This window comes from Hippoglossus hippoglossus, chromosome 6 (assembly GCF_009819705.1).
Source record: "Hippoglossus hippoglossus isolate fHipHip1 chromosome 6, fHipHip1.pri, whole genome shotgun sequence".
NCBI lineage: Eukaryota > Metazoa > Chordata > Actinopteri > Pleuronectiformes > Pleuronectidae > Hippoglossus > Hippoglossus hippoglossus.
The window spans coordinates 14,494,088-14,508,199 of NC_047156.1; the positions used below are offsets into that span (position 1 = coordinate 14,494,088).

At 40.4% G+C, this 14,112-nt stretch overlaps 2 protein-coding genes across 2 annotated transcripts; one reads left to right on the plus strand and one right to left on the minus strand.

Annotated features, from left to right (window-relative positions):
• Positions 1 to 52: 52 nt before the first annotated feature.
• commd4 (COMM domain containing 4) lies at positions 53 to 4,246 on the minus strand. The gene is made up of 8 exons (XM_034587498.1): positions 4,182 to 4,246; positions 3,836 to 3,907; positions 3,651 to 3,716; positions 3,525 to 3,564; positions 2,533 to 2,652; positions 1,797 to 1,877; positions 1,492 to 1,668; positions 53 to 1,381 (listed from the first exon to the last, which is right to left on the minus strand). The coding sequence occupies exons 1-8, from the start codon at positions 4,182 to 4,184 to the stop codon at positions 1,341 to 1,343; spliced, it is 600 nt and encodes a 199-aa protein (XP_034443389.1). The 5' UTR covers positions 4,185 to 4,246; the 3' UTR covers positions 53 to 1,340.
• A 1,374-nt stretch (positions 4,247 to 5,620) lies between these two features.
• Positions 5,621 to 14,077, plus strand: sema7a (semaphorin 7A). Its single transcript, XM_034587709.1, has 15 exons — positions 5,621 to 5,788; positions 5,825 to 5,983; positions 6,296 to 6,435; positions 7,274 to 7,315; positions 7,422 to 7,517; positions 8,120 to 8,222; positions 8,390 to 8,500; positions 8,775 to 8,917; positions 10,401 to 10,579; positions 11,437 to 11,545; positions 12,090 to 12,285; positions 12,452 to 12,564; positions 13,135 to 13,280; positions 13,436 to 13,494; positions 13,591 to 14,077. Exons 2-15 carry the CDS (start codon positions 5,863 to 5,865, stop codon positions 13,998 to 14,000), a joined length of 1,968 nt encoding a protein of 655 aa, XP_034443600.1. The 5' UTR covers positions 5,621 to 5,788; positions 5,825 to 5,862; the 3' UTR covers positions 14,001 to 14,077.
• The last annotated feature ends 35 nt before the right edge of the window (positions 14,078 to 14,112 follow it).

The following is a 14,112-nucleotide window of genomic DNA, read 5'->3' on the forward strand; positions in this document are numbered from 1 at the left end:
GATGCATGATGGGAAATGTAGGCGCTGCACATCTGGAGCAAGAATACAAATATTTCCAGGTTTTACATTTTATTTCTGATCAAACCATGGTAACATACAAATCATCAACATGATTCAAATAAAAATGTATCTAGCAATATTTTATAAATGGTCCATTTAGTTCAGAAACATTCTCAGCAGTTCTTTTTCACGTGGTAATAAAATACAGCTAAATATCAGTCATTCTAAAAGAGGAATGAGCCTTTGACTTAAAGGTAGGGTTGGTATTTTGTTTCTGAAACACTTTTTTATCTTTATCCTCTTCACATCCCGATAGCCCTCAAATATAGCCATAGCCAGTACAGATAGCCAAACTGTCAGACATGCACTGAACTGCAGAGAATCTCCTCTCATTCTCAAGAGGGGCTGTAAGTAAGAACGCAAATGTCCAAGCGAGAGGCTCAAGACTTTCTCTGGAGTGTCTCCGGCCGACCCCCTAGCAGAAAAAACAGGGTGCTGTCCAAATGAGACCATGAGTGAATACAGTAGGAGATCCTCTGCAGGATTTACTGCGAGCGAGTGGACGTGTTAATGACGTTTCTAACACGGGACACAAAAATGAAACTAAAAACAAAAAAGGGAAACAAATATCTCAGGATGAAAAAGTGGTGCCACACACCTAGAAGGCACCAACGATGATGTCAAGAGAACTTTTTGTGATAAGAGCTGACGCCAGTATCGATGTGCTGTAAACAAAAACACATGATCTCCATAGCAGAATTAATACTGCTGGAACATCTCTCACCTGAACGCTCTGCGCAGATTACTGTGTTGCTGTGAACGTGTCAGTGCAGAGAATCTCCCGCTTCCTTGTTCATGTGTGAAAAGGCAAACTCCAGAGAAAGTCCGGAGCCAGTTGTGCAGACATTCTCCAGAGTTCATGTCTGAAAATGGCTTTAACTGACCTGCCTGTCTGCGAGCACCCTGCCCGTGCTCTCGCTGCGCATGACCAGAGTCTTCAGCCGGGGAGACATGCACCCCTCAAGCAGAGACTATAGCCAGAAGTTAGCAAGCGAGTCACACACAACTCGGCTTCTAGCAGTTGTCAGGCAGTGTTCATGTGTTTTTGGGGGCGTAGCTTTGACGATAGTGCTGATGGGTTTGGAGTGGGATGTATCTGTTGTCTTTTTTCAAAGTGTAGCCTGCTCTTGCTAGCTTGTCCTGCATTACCAACCTTAGCTTTAACCTTTGACATTACATTCATACAAAAACAAATTAGGCTGTACAAGATGTATGCATGGCACTTCTGGCAGTCTATCAGCACCGATTATGTCCAGCTCTTCAGATATCGAGGTTAGACTTCATTGTAGTTCATTCATCATAGCCTGGGCTTGTTTGAGCTCTGTGGAAACAAACATGAGAAAAGATTTACCACAACACAATCCTGCCGAATATAGAATTATTTTGAGAATAATTTGAGTAAATTGTGATTTGACAAGATGGAGAGCTGACCTGCAAGCAACACTCTGAACTTGTCAGCAGAAACCGAGACCACGGTCGTGTCCGTGCAGCCTGACTCTGCTCCCTGTGTCTGGAGTTTCAGCTGAATTACTGGCTCGTTTACCTCCCTCAGCTCGCTGGAGCTCAGAGTGTAGTCTACCCGCCAGGAAACTGCCTCCAGCCGTCCCACTGAAATGCAGTACAGAGCAGATTTAGTGGCTGCTTCGGTCAGCAGCCTCGTTCAAATGGCCGCGGACATCATCAGCAAGTTTCGTCTTCCCTCTTTGAAAAGGGCTAAACAAACAGAAACATCTTACATCTCAGGCTTGTCTCTCGTAGTTTGTCTTGCAGCGCCGAGTGCTTGTCTTCGTATGATTTGCAGAGTCCCGTTGTGTGTTCTGAAAGGCAGAGTGTGTGTAATTAATAGTCAGGATTTATTCTTAGAATAATCACATAAAAGTTTTAAGGCTGCACAATAAAGAGACATCAACATCAAAACAACTATTCACAATATCTGAGAAAAGAAAATACAATCGCAAGCTGGCAGAGAATTGATTGTATTATTCATGCACCAAAGTAACAAAGCACCACACCACCCACACAGCCATCAAGGACAGTCATTGTTCAAGTACCCGCTGAATACAGTGGTGCCACATATAAGTTACACAATAGTATATTATACAGTGAAATAACCTCAGACAATAACACAATAGGCTGTGATTTAAGACTCTTATGTTTCTGGAAATGGAGACATTTTTTTTTTTGTATTTATTTATGTATAAAGTTTTGCATTTATCTATGTATTCAGGAGCCCTTGGTTGTCTGACAGCTACACCAGTTTGATAAATAAGTTATATCTCATGCCAACATTGCTCTGAAATATGATTAATAGTTTTAAAAAGAACAACTGGTCAGATGATGTTTTCCCACCTTTGTTCTGCTGTAACAACCCGTTTGGCATTAGTCCTGGTGCACTGCTCTTGGCAGAAAGAGGTTTGTGTGTATGTGTGACCACTTTTTTGTACTAAACATGGAGAGCTCCAGTGGACTAACCTTTAGGAAGACCGAGCTGCTGCAGCTCACTGGACAGTGACTCACTGTCAACATCATGCTTTGCTGCACTGGAGAAAATGAAGCTGAGCACCGCCACACTGGCTTTGATGTCTCCACTCTCTGCAAGATAAGTGCATGTTATATAAGAAAATATTTAATGGAAGTATAATAGTTTTATAGGCTTGTATATAAATAATTTAAAGGGATTACCAGTAGTACAATAATGTAACTGAGAAGTACTGTGTGTGTGTGAAGTACTGTGCTGAAGATCATTTTGTGTTACTTGTACTTGATTTTGTTCTACTTTTCTTTCACTATATTTTATGTTTGAGTGCTGTAGTTACTATTTTCATTGTTGATTTAAACTTTACATACAAAACACATAATCATTTTTATTCATCCCATAAAGTATAAAAAGTAGCTTCTCCGTGACAATCTACAGTAAACACTGCTCAAATATTATGGCATCCGCTATAATGCAAAAATATTACATAATACTCACAGCTTGATAATGTGTACTTTAACATTTAATACTGAAACATGTTACTCTACAAATTCATATGTATTTTTAGTTCAGTATTTTTGCTTAAGTGAGATTTTGAATGCAAGTTTCAAGTTTTATTGAAACTTGCATTCAGGTTTTATTTGTATTAGAGTACTAATAGCACTGCTATTATTGCTGTATTGCTATTTCTACCTGAGTAAAATACAAGATAAGGTTTATCTCTAAAAAGCCTAGAATACTAGATTCAGAGCAAACATTTACAAAAATGTGTATTAAGACAAAAATAACAAAAAAAAAAGAAAAGGAAGCTGTAATAAAAACAGTGCATACATAAAGTGATAAAACAAACTAAACAAAAGGTAACACTTGGAGCTGGGTAGTGGATGAAGTGTCATGTGTCTGCAGACTGTAGTATTAGCACCTTATAGAAGTTGTAGATGTAGTAAAGATATAAACACCACAGAGAAGCAGTAGAAGAGAAACTTACCAAACTTTGCATCTGCAGTGAGCTTTGCCACCTTGTCAAACTAAAACAACAGAGGGAGACAGCATGCATCAGTGTGGGTGAAATGTGAAAGTATGTACAAATGAATAGTACATATCTAACTCTTACATCAATTCCCTCCCCAAGTAAATCCTTCAGCACTTGAGCGCACAGGAGTTTCATCTTGACACTAGACTGTGAAAAAAAAAAAAATCACAAGGCAGAGGAAAACACGTATTATTAAAAGAAAAAAACACACGTGCAGAGTATTATGGTTTTATTGATTACGTGCACAATCTGTTGGGACTACTCACGATTTTCGCTAATGTGCTGATTTCGGCCAGCACCCAGTCTGGACAGTCCAGATCTCCACAGAAGCGGAACCGCTACAACAGACGGGACATAACAACACGATCAGCTGTGACAGAGTCCTCAGGTAAAACAAGGCAGGCTGAGTATTTACATTACAGGGTGCTAGCCACTTAGCCTGCTAGCTTAGCCTGCTAGCTCTTCCTGACTCAACACTGACAGTATTGAGCTGAATAGTTAAGTAAGACACTTGTACATCGTGCGACTAAAATATCTTAACTCCCAAATAAGTACTGTTATTCACAAACACGCAAACTAGCGTTAAATAAAACGATTATTGGACGTGTTTACCATGACGACCAGTCAGCTAAGCAGCTGCAAGTGAGCAGGAAGAAGTTTCTCGTATCTGATTGGACGAGGGAGGAGCCGGTGCGTCTCCTTAAAGACACAAGTGATGTTAGATGAAATGAGGAACTCGGGTTTTAAAAATAGTTTGTACAGAAAAGGGTTTTATAATGCATTAATTATTCATCATGTGTTTATAATGTGCTTTTTGTGTCCAGTCAACACAACACACATGTATCTGGTCACATTTCATCATAGCGCCTGTGTGCAATCCAGTCACTTGTAGTTTATTCCCATCACATTAATATCAATAAAAGCAGACAAATAAAACTGAAAATAGAATTCACCTGCACCAAACTACAATATTTACTGTGCTTTTGTATTACTCATTGTGACCACACACACACTTGAGATGTGTCATGTTTCACCTGAAGAAACTACGTCTCATCTCAACAGTATTTTAGTAATTGGATCGACAAATTAAATTTCTAAATTTTTGAAGTAAGACTGGAGTGCCGGGATGAGTTAAAGACTCGGTTCTGCTTTGTGATATAATTATCAGATATTTAGTTCCCTGTTCCCTCTGGGGAAATGGTAGAAAGTTGCAGAATTTGAATCATCTATGGATGAAATAACCCCCACGGAGGAAGATGACAGTGATGTGTGAGTGAAACCCTAAAGTGCACTCCACTGTGAAAAAAAAATCTGTTGGTGAATCTAAACTTTTTAGAAATTGTTGGGGCAACTTTAGCCGAAGCAAGTCAAGATTTCAATTCTACAAGTTTGTGTTAAATAACGTTGTCACAAAGCTAAAAAGAAAAGAGTGTCATTCTGTAAATGTATCCCTCTTAGGGACTGATGCTAGTGTTTGAATATGTATATTTTCTGGGGAACAATTTGGTTGTATTGTACAGTGGGGAAGGAAACATATCTGTCACTCTGGAAACTTCATGTCATTGAGTGACTCAATAGGTCCTGGAAACAGTCCACGTTAGACTGTCCTGTCACACACTCAAGCAATCAGCTCGTGTTTTATCTTTTCAGTGGGATTTCGAATAGTTTTACATTTGCATCTAAATGAAAGAGGATTTTGGTTTCCTTTATCTCATATGTTACTCGTGCAAAAATATTTAAGGGCAGTTTAAAATGAGGCACACACTCGATACGTGGGACACACTGCACATTTAATATGTGCACAGTTTAGTTTATAGACCTAACATTTTCCCATCATTGCATTTCTTTCTTTCTTTCTTTCTTTCTTTCTTTCTTTCTTTCTTTCTTGCATATCAATAAGTGCCCTGCAGAGAAACGCAGTATGTGATACTGTGACCTGTCAAAGTCAAGTGTCTGCTAAGGCTTTAATTGTACACTATGACATTTTGACTTTAACGATCTCAAGTCCACGCCCACTTCTCATTTCTCTCCACTGGCGCACTGCAGGAGCATCCTCACTGTTTTGGGCTCATTCCACGGACTGCGGACGGCTATTCTAACTCTAGTGTTTTGCGATGTGATTTTAATTTCTTTGGAGGATTTATTTTTGCTGGACGTTAAAACAGCACATTTATCTGCACAGTCGATCAGGGAAGGAGAGCTCCGGGACGCAGGGGATAGTATCACGATAGTTTGATCACAGTTCATTCCCCGAGGTGGAGAAATAATACACGCTCGTGATCTAAAACGCAAGATGAGGCGGTTTGTTGTAATATACATTTGGCTCGCGAGGGATTTTCTGCTCGTCCTGAGTGTTGGTATGAAGGACGCACCGAGGCTTGGGTCCAAAAACACTCCAAGGCTTCTGAGCAAAGGTAAGTTCACTTCTCTCTGATCCATTCAGCCTGCCATAATATACGTGTAGATGTAAAAAACCATTGAGTTGAATAGAAGCTGTTCAGAATAATCAGCTACAGGGGTCAATCCTCAAATCCTCTCCCAAGCCCGCCAAGCTAATCAGTTTAGGGTTGACCCATCTCTCCTCTTCCTCGGGGATGAGATCACACTGGCTGTACTGTTTGGATGTGACAGCATGTTGTTGTCATTGACACTGATCAGTCTGATCTGCACTAACAGCCTCCCAGCTACTGAAGTATAATGTGACCCTTCATGTGTTTCCCCCTCAGGTACAGTCGGAGGTGGATTTGAATACCAAGAACAGCAGAAACACAGTGTCCTCTACTATCACGAGGACTCTGCGGACATGTATGTGGGGGGCACTGACTTTGTGTTAAAACTTGACATGGATGACAATAACATCAAAGAGGTGGGTGCATGTTCCAGAGTTAAAAAACACAGTTTTTGAACTTTTTTATTTAGTTTTTGTCCTTTTATACATAAATCACACGCTTAGCCGTTGGTGAGGTTCAGCTGCTCATGATCAGATGATACTGGAGCAGATGGCTGCAGCCCATTGTTCACTTTTTCCGTCTGAAGCCCCATACAAATAGACGATTGAATGCTGGTGGTGAACTGGAAACATTGACATATGATATACCATATCACTTTCCGTAATATGGCCTCTTCTGTTGTATTGATTAGCCTTTATAATGGCTCTGACCGTAAGACACACACACACACACACACACACACACACACACACACACACACACACACACACACACATCTTTATTTCACTGATGGATAGCCGTCTGTGGCTGGAGCATTGAGGTCTTCCACTATCAATTTTCTTGAGTGAATTTGGTCCTAAAACTATAAACCTTAGCTGACCTGAGAAAGATGGATAGAGGTTTTTTATTTATTATCTTACCTCAAGGTTTTTCATATGACATAAGTAGAAATAAATAAATGAATGAATGCAGGAATAAATAATTAAATATATAAATAAATGAAAAATAAATACATTTTGGTAATGAAAAAGGATATTTATGTATTTTTACATGTATTTAAACTGACTTTATTTATTCATACTGTCATTTTCTGTCCCTCATAATTAATCATTAAAAGCTCCATTTGTTTGAGTGCAGGATTCTTTATAGGCTAGGAAGTGATAAGACCTGTATAAAATGTTAATTTTCCATTTGTAATGTCTCATTCAAAGCTAATACACCTTAATTTGTCCTCTTTTTGATTTCCCCCTGCAGAAATTCCTTCTGAAAACATCAGGGCAAAAGATGTGCCAAGAGGTTGGTAACTAGAGAGTGATGATTTGTGTTATAAGAAGAAATCTTGAAGTGAAATAAAGAATCAGTTCTGTGTTACAACTTGAAAATAACCACCTTTGTGACGCAGGGCTCCTGTGAAAACGTCATCACGGTTATTGAGATGTTTCAGGACAGCATGTTTGTCTGTGGAACGAATGGACTCAAACCACAGTGCTGGAAACTAGTAAGTGTTTGCACTGGAGTTACACTTAATGTTATCTCTGTCTGTGACATGTTGTGTAGACAGTAAAATGTCCATGTCTTTTAAAGCAGGTCGATAGGTTCTAGATAAATATTGTGGAAGGAAATGCACACCACCTTTTAAATGAGCTATCTAGGCTTCACATAAGTGGAGCAGTGATGTTTTCCATCTTTATATACAGTTGCTTGAATTCTCATCAATACTGCCCCACCACAATTTCCGATGGTACTGCTCCGTTTCATCTGCTTCCTCCGGCTCAGAAACCTTTCAGAAAAGGTGCACAAATACAGACAAAATGAACTCAGAGTTCATACAGAAGGCCCTATCTGTTTAAAACCACAAATACATCTTCTTATGGGTATCATAACTTCCAATAAAACACCATAAAAGTGTGAAACAAGGGACCCTTTGAAGCATGGAACCGATGAAGTGGCTGCGATGCACATTAAATTTTCATTTAACAAACGTCTTTTATAATTTATAGGGTGTTGGGTGGCAAGTGTTGGGTGCTTGGTCATTTTTTCCATCACAGTTGTGCACAACTAACCATCACAATATCCTGTCAACTGTCTGTGGTTCTATAGTTTTCATCAGTGAACAATCAATCTCACGAAATAGTGGAGAGTTATGAGGGAACGGGGATCTCTCCACCTGTGTACACCCAAAATTCCCTGTCCCTCACAGTCGGTACGTACTATGCAGTGCAGCTGTGTGCTTCATGTGACTCTTCATGTGGTGCTGGCTTATGTAACAATATTAAATCATGTGTGATAGTTGAGTTGGCAAGTCACATAAATATACTGAATAAGGGGACATTTGTGCTCGTTTACACGTGATGTCTCTGCTATTTTTAGACGGGGATCTCTACGCTGCAGCTTCTGTGGATACCGATAGAAGTTCATTACAATTCAGAAGGAAAGCTGGCAAAAGAGCTAATGTCTGGATGTATGACAACTGGGTGTCAGGTGGGTGAAGTCAGCTTATGATGTTGAATTATGACTATGCTTAAAGTTCATTGGTGTTGCAGTGTGACAGCAAATATAATTAAATGTGATGCATCTGATTACTATCATTTAATGTGGCAGTTTAACCCTCATATAGACCATACTGTCCTTTACTGCTTAGAGCAGAGTAATTACCTTGTCTTACCAGTCCAAGCATTTGCGTCATGTTGTGTGCTGGTCTTGCACTGTACTGTCAACATTACAGTTTGGTAAACATATCCTCCTCTATCCACAGAGCCCACGTTCATCTCTGCCTCCTGGGTGAAGCAAATTGAAGACCCAGACCAAGAGAAGATTTACATCTTTTTCCGGGAAAAGAACTCGGACCACAGCCCAGAGGCTGACCCCTGGATATCTAGGGTCGCCAGAGTTTGCAAGGTATGCTGGATGATGATGTGAAGCTCTTATCTTGCTAGGCTTCTAAGCTGCTTAAATCCTCATTAGTTCAGCTCCAGTAATCAAGCTAATAGTCACCCCAAGTCTTATTCAAGTAACATGAAAGGTCAATACCAGGAGATCGCTTATTAAAATGTGAAAATGTTAGTAATGAAGATACAGTGTTCATGTTCAATGTCAAAATGTGATCGCATTGATCTGATCCCAGGACAAGAATCAACCAATCATGTAAGAAAGTGTGATTTAATGTGCCACAGATGAGTCTTAATGGTACTGACCAAAGATCAGTTGAAGATAAACGACCTGTCTGCACTTCCTCCCGTTACAGCTTTATCATCTTGAATACGAGTGCCACTGTTTTGAAATTTTGATGTGATTTGTAGCCAGAGTTCAGTCAGCAGTGATCATGGTGTACAGCCAAGAGCTACCTAAAATACGATCTTCGAGAAAAATGCATTCGATGTGTACTTTGACTCTTAAGTTCGTCCCATGTTCCATCCACGAACATGGAGAAGGCTTGGTTTTGTGACCCAAACTGGAGCCAACCACCAGGGGGCAATGTAGATGATTTTAGCTGCACTTTTGACTGTCAATTTGTCCAACTTTATATACAGTCTACGGTATTGATCCCTCTGGTGCTATCATCGGTATATAACAGGACTTAGCATTGGTATTATCAATATTCGGTGTCAATCTGCACACCTGTAGCTCATAGCACTTTGGTTTGATTGTATGAGAAGGACAAGCACGACCTCTGGGGGGCGCTAGCAGGGCAATAAGACAAAAACTGCAGATATATATATTGGCTGATAATTCTGAAAAATAACAAGCTCCATATCGTAATCAACACACTCATTAGATCCTATTTCCTCAGTATGTTACCTGTAGGTGGTAATCAGTACATATTCTCAGTGTAATACCGTAAAAAATGTTTTGCTCTGTCAGCGTGTCTGCTGCGTTTCACAAAGTAACCTGTTCTGAATTTGCCAGACAATGGAAATGCCCCCATCTGTCAAACCAGTGATGTTTGATGTTAATCTTTGCAGGGACAATGGTTAAGGTCAGCCACTATTTACAGGTTTATCAGTAGACTGTGTTTTATGGATATGCTCATATCATGGGCTGACGTGGATAATATGAGATGAAATGAATTATTTGTATGCGCTGTGCTGAAAAACAAAGGGTAATGGAAATATTGTGGGTATAGTCTTGTGGATACAATGCCAGGCTTTGACAAGTGTGCACATAATTAAAGCAGTAAACCAGATTGATGTCGGAGTACAGGCGAACCGCTGTGTGTTGGTCTCAGTCCCTCCTCTTGTAATTTGACATCTGTGCAAAACAAGACTTGGCCTAAAAGCAGTCACATTTTTATACCATATCAAATCACCCTGAGTTGACATATTTCAGTTTGCAAGTGAAAGGACATCTTCCCTGCTGTAATGTAGCACTACTATTTGTGCAGGTGGATGAAGGCGGATCCAAAAGATTCTTCCAGAACATGTGGACATCTTTCCTGAAGGCCCGTCTCGTCTGTGGGTTTCCAGACGAGTCTCTGTATTTCAACCGTCTCCTTGACATTTTTGTGATTCACGCTGACGACTGGCGCAACACCAGAGTCTACGCGCTTTTCTCAAGCAGCTGGTTCGGCACTTTCCCTTCCTTTATATTGCAACTATAGCAGTAACCCTGGCAACACACCAGGGCTCTCACTTCAAACTGAAAGCTCAGCATTTTGGTAAAAGTTAAATTTGGCCGGAGGGTTTTGACCTACACTGTGTGGTGTAGTGATAGTGCAGAATGTTTATTATGAATAACAAATGCCAAGAACAGTAGGTTTTCCACATGACCAATTCAGTTCAATTAGAAGAGAAAAAAAAAAAATGGATGTGCTCCTGAGGTCAGATGTTAACATTGCTGTTAATGACCCACAAATACAATTAGTGTTTATTTCATTCCAGTACCACTCGTTAACCTCATAATAGGAGATGCACACTTTTTCATCATTGTGCTTGTCGTACTTGATTGTTTGCTTACAGGGATACTCCTACTAGTCCTAGTCCTAGTATTGCACTTATATATAGGCAGGTTGTCTGTTTTTAATTTGTAGTCTCCAAGCCCAAGCAGATGTTATCGTCAGGGTTGTCCGATCAGATTGGACAAAGATCTATCAGAGCAACAGCAGTGTGTTCACATGCTTGTCATTAGTGGGGTCTGCTTTACTGAATTAAAGCCTGAAAAGCTATTTGTTCCCTGGCCAAGGGAGCGGCCCTTATACCACTTGATCACGCCTCTGAAAACTGGCAGGACATCTATGTTTGAGGTGGAAACAATGTCAGATACTCAAAGTTTGATTGATGAGGATGAGTCTGGTATGTTCCATAAAAGTTATTTGCCTCTTCTCTGACCCTTTTTTAAAAAAGTTTTGTAAAACTGAAATCATTACTCCTGAAATATTCCGCTTATAATGGTAACCCTCACTTGTATTTTTTATCTTGCAGGAACTCAACAGCAGTTTGCATCTACTCCATGGGACAGATTGAAGAAATATTTGAGAACTCAACTTTCAAAGGCTACGACAAAGACATTCCCAAACCAAGGCCAGGAACAGTAAGGGTTTGTTTTGTTCTTATGTTGCTGTGCAGTCAAAGAGTGTTTCTTCTTTTGTTTTGGCTTTATTGTGGGCAGTCTATGTGTCTGAGTGGGCTTGTAAGCTACAAAAAAACTTAATGTTACATAAAGGGGTGGAGACGTGGAAAATGTGTCTACATTTCGTCTCCACATCCATTGTGGTTCAGTGTTTCCATCTCTTGTTTTTGGAATTCTTTTTACATAAAGTCTATTTGAGTTCAGCCCTGTTACTAAGGAACTAAAGGGGCCCATATGAAAGATTTGCAGATGCAAAGGATTTACTGACTCAATGATTACACATACTTGTACGGGGAGGATAAACTTGATAAAGACAACCACACATGTTTAAAGTTCAAGTAAATGTTTATCTCTAATTTGTAATGTTTATCTCTAACACCTCAGATGCCTTCACTTTTGACATTACATTACAGCTTGAATTGAGCTTCCTGGTTTATATTCCCATGTCTTACTATGTACACACTATTTCGAAACTGAAAAATATTTGTGCCCATGTATCTTTCAGTGTGTGAAAAACAGCAAGAGTCTGCCACTGCCCACAGTCAAAATGGTGAAGGACTACCCGGAGATGACTGACTGGGTTCACTCTGTGCAATACACAGCTCCATTTTATATCAGCAGAAACAACTACACCAAGTTAGCAGTGGACCAAGTTCAAGCCGTGGACCAGCACAAGTATAACGTCCTGCTTCTAGCCACGGGTAAGCTGTTCTATACGGAGGCAATCTACAATGCTTTGAATCCTCTTCCTCCACATTGACCCCCCTATCATTGTTTATAACCTCTGCTAGAAACAATGGGCTAATAATACAACGTAGCACTCCCAAAATAACATGTCCAACTTCTGTTTGTGTGCTGCTCCAACAGACTCCGGAAAGGTCCATAAAATCCTTGAGGCTGGATCTGAAGCTTTTATCATCTCAGAAACACAACTCTCCAACAGTTCAACTGTACAATCAATGAAACTTGACTCCAAAAAGGTACAGCTCGTTTTCAATGTCACCTCGAAATGCCCCACAATGCAGTGTTGTCAGTAGGGTTTTTGTTATTTTATATTAACGACAGCTCAATTTAATATATTATGTGAGACATAGCTTGTAGTAATGTGCATCTGTCAAGTTATTGTTCTGGTGTGACGGCTGGCAACTCTACTATTTCAGTTCAGTCTTTAGGCTCTCGTCTGTCTTATTCCCTGTTGAACTGTTTTCTGCAAAAATCCTCTGTAGGCTACATGTCTGGCAACAATATGACAGAGAGACAAAGTAGCAACAATTTAGTGAACATGAAGGTGCATTTAACCCAAGAGTCAGCTGGTGGAGACCAAAAACAGAGCTAAAAGGAAAGCGACATACTGTACCCTGGACTTACATTGCATGAAGCAACCAAAGTCAAATGAATGCTAATGTTGCTCCAAAGCTGCTAGATGTGCAAAAAGGCCACTTATTGCTGAATTGAAAGAAATGTGGCGTTTATTGCACTGCACTCAATTGAACAAAAAGCTATTAATGCAGGCTTAAAGGGAAATAATGTCTTTGTCTTTCTTTGCTCAGAAAAAGTTAGTCGTGGGGTTTTCAGAGAAAATCTCCATCATGGACCTGCAGAGGTGTCAGCAGTACAACAGCTCCTGTGCCGAATGTGTATTGGCCCGGGACCCTTACTGTGCCTGGACCCAGTTTGGATGCAACTCGACTGTTCAGTAAGTCGGGACAATGTTCATAACAAGACTCATTAGACTAGAGAGGGAGACTCAAACATTTTACAGTATAAAACGGATCATCAGGGCAACAACAAAGTTACTTGCTACATGTTTGTCAGATAAAACGGCATTGTGTGTTTTGTTGTTGTTCACAGTGGAGGCATTCAGAATATCATGAATGGGCAAACAACTGTCTGCTCTGAATCCTTAGAAGGTAACGATGACGATCTTGTTATCATTCATGCTACATGTTGCATAAAAAAGAAAAATGAAGGTCACATCTATATTTTATCTTTTTTCATTCTTGTAGAACCGATGAAAGTAAACCGGACCAAACGGGATATAGATTCATCACCGGAGAATTTGAGAGCAGTTCATTCAGTTCCCCTGGGTGTCCCCTTCTACCTGTCGTGCCCCATAGACTCTTACCACGCTGTCTACACCTGGGAGCACAGAGGCCAGAGCAGCCCGTGTCTGCAGATGCAGTCTAACTGCCTGCACCTCATCCCTGCCATGGCACCAGAGAACTACGGCGCCTACGAGTGTGTTTCCAAAGAGAAAGACTACACAAAAGTGGTGAAAAAATATCACCTTACGGAGCAACTGATCGCAGACACAAAGATGGGGAGCGATAGCTCTCATGACATAAATGATGCATCGGCTGCTGTGTCACAGACAGTACTGATCATTCTAGGACTGGCTGTAGAAATGTTGCACTAATTAGTTTTTATTCTATCAGCAATAATTCTCAGGCTTTGGGTCTCTGCCGGAGAGAGTCAAGCCAGGATGCAGGCGGCGCTGAAGGAATTCCGCAGGAACATCAACAAAGCTC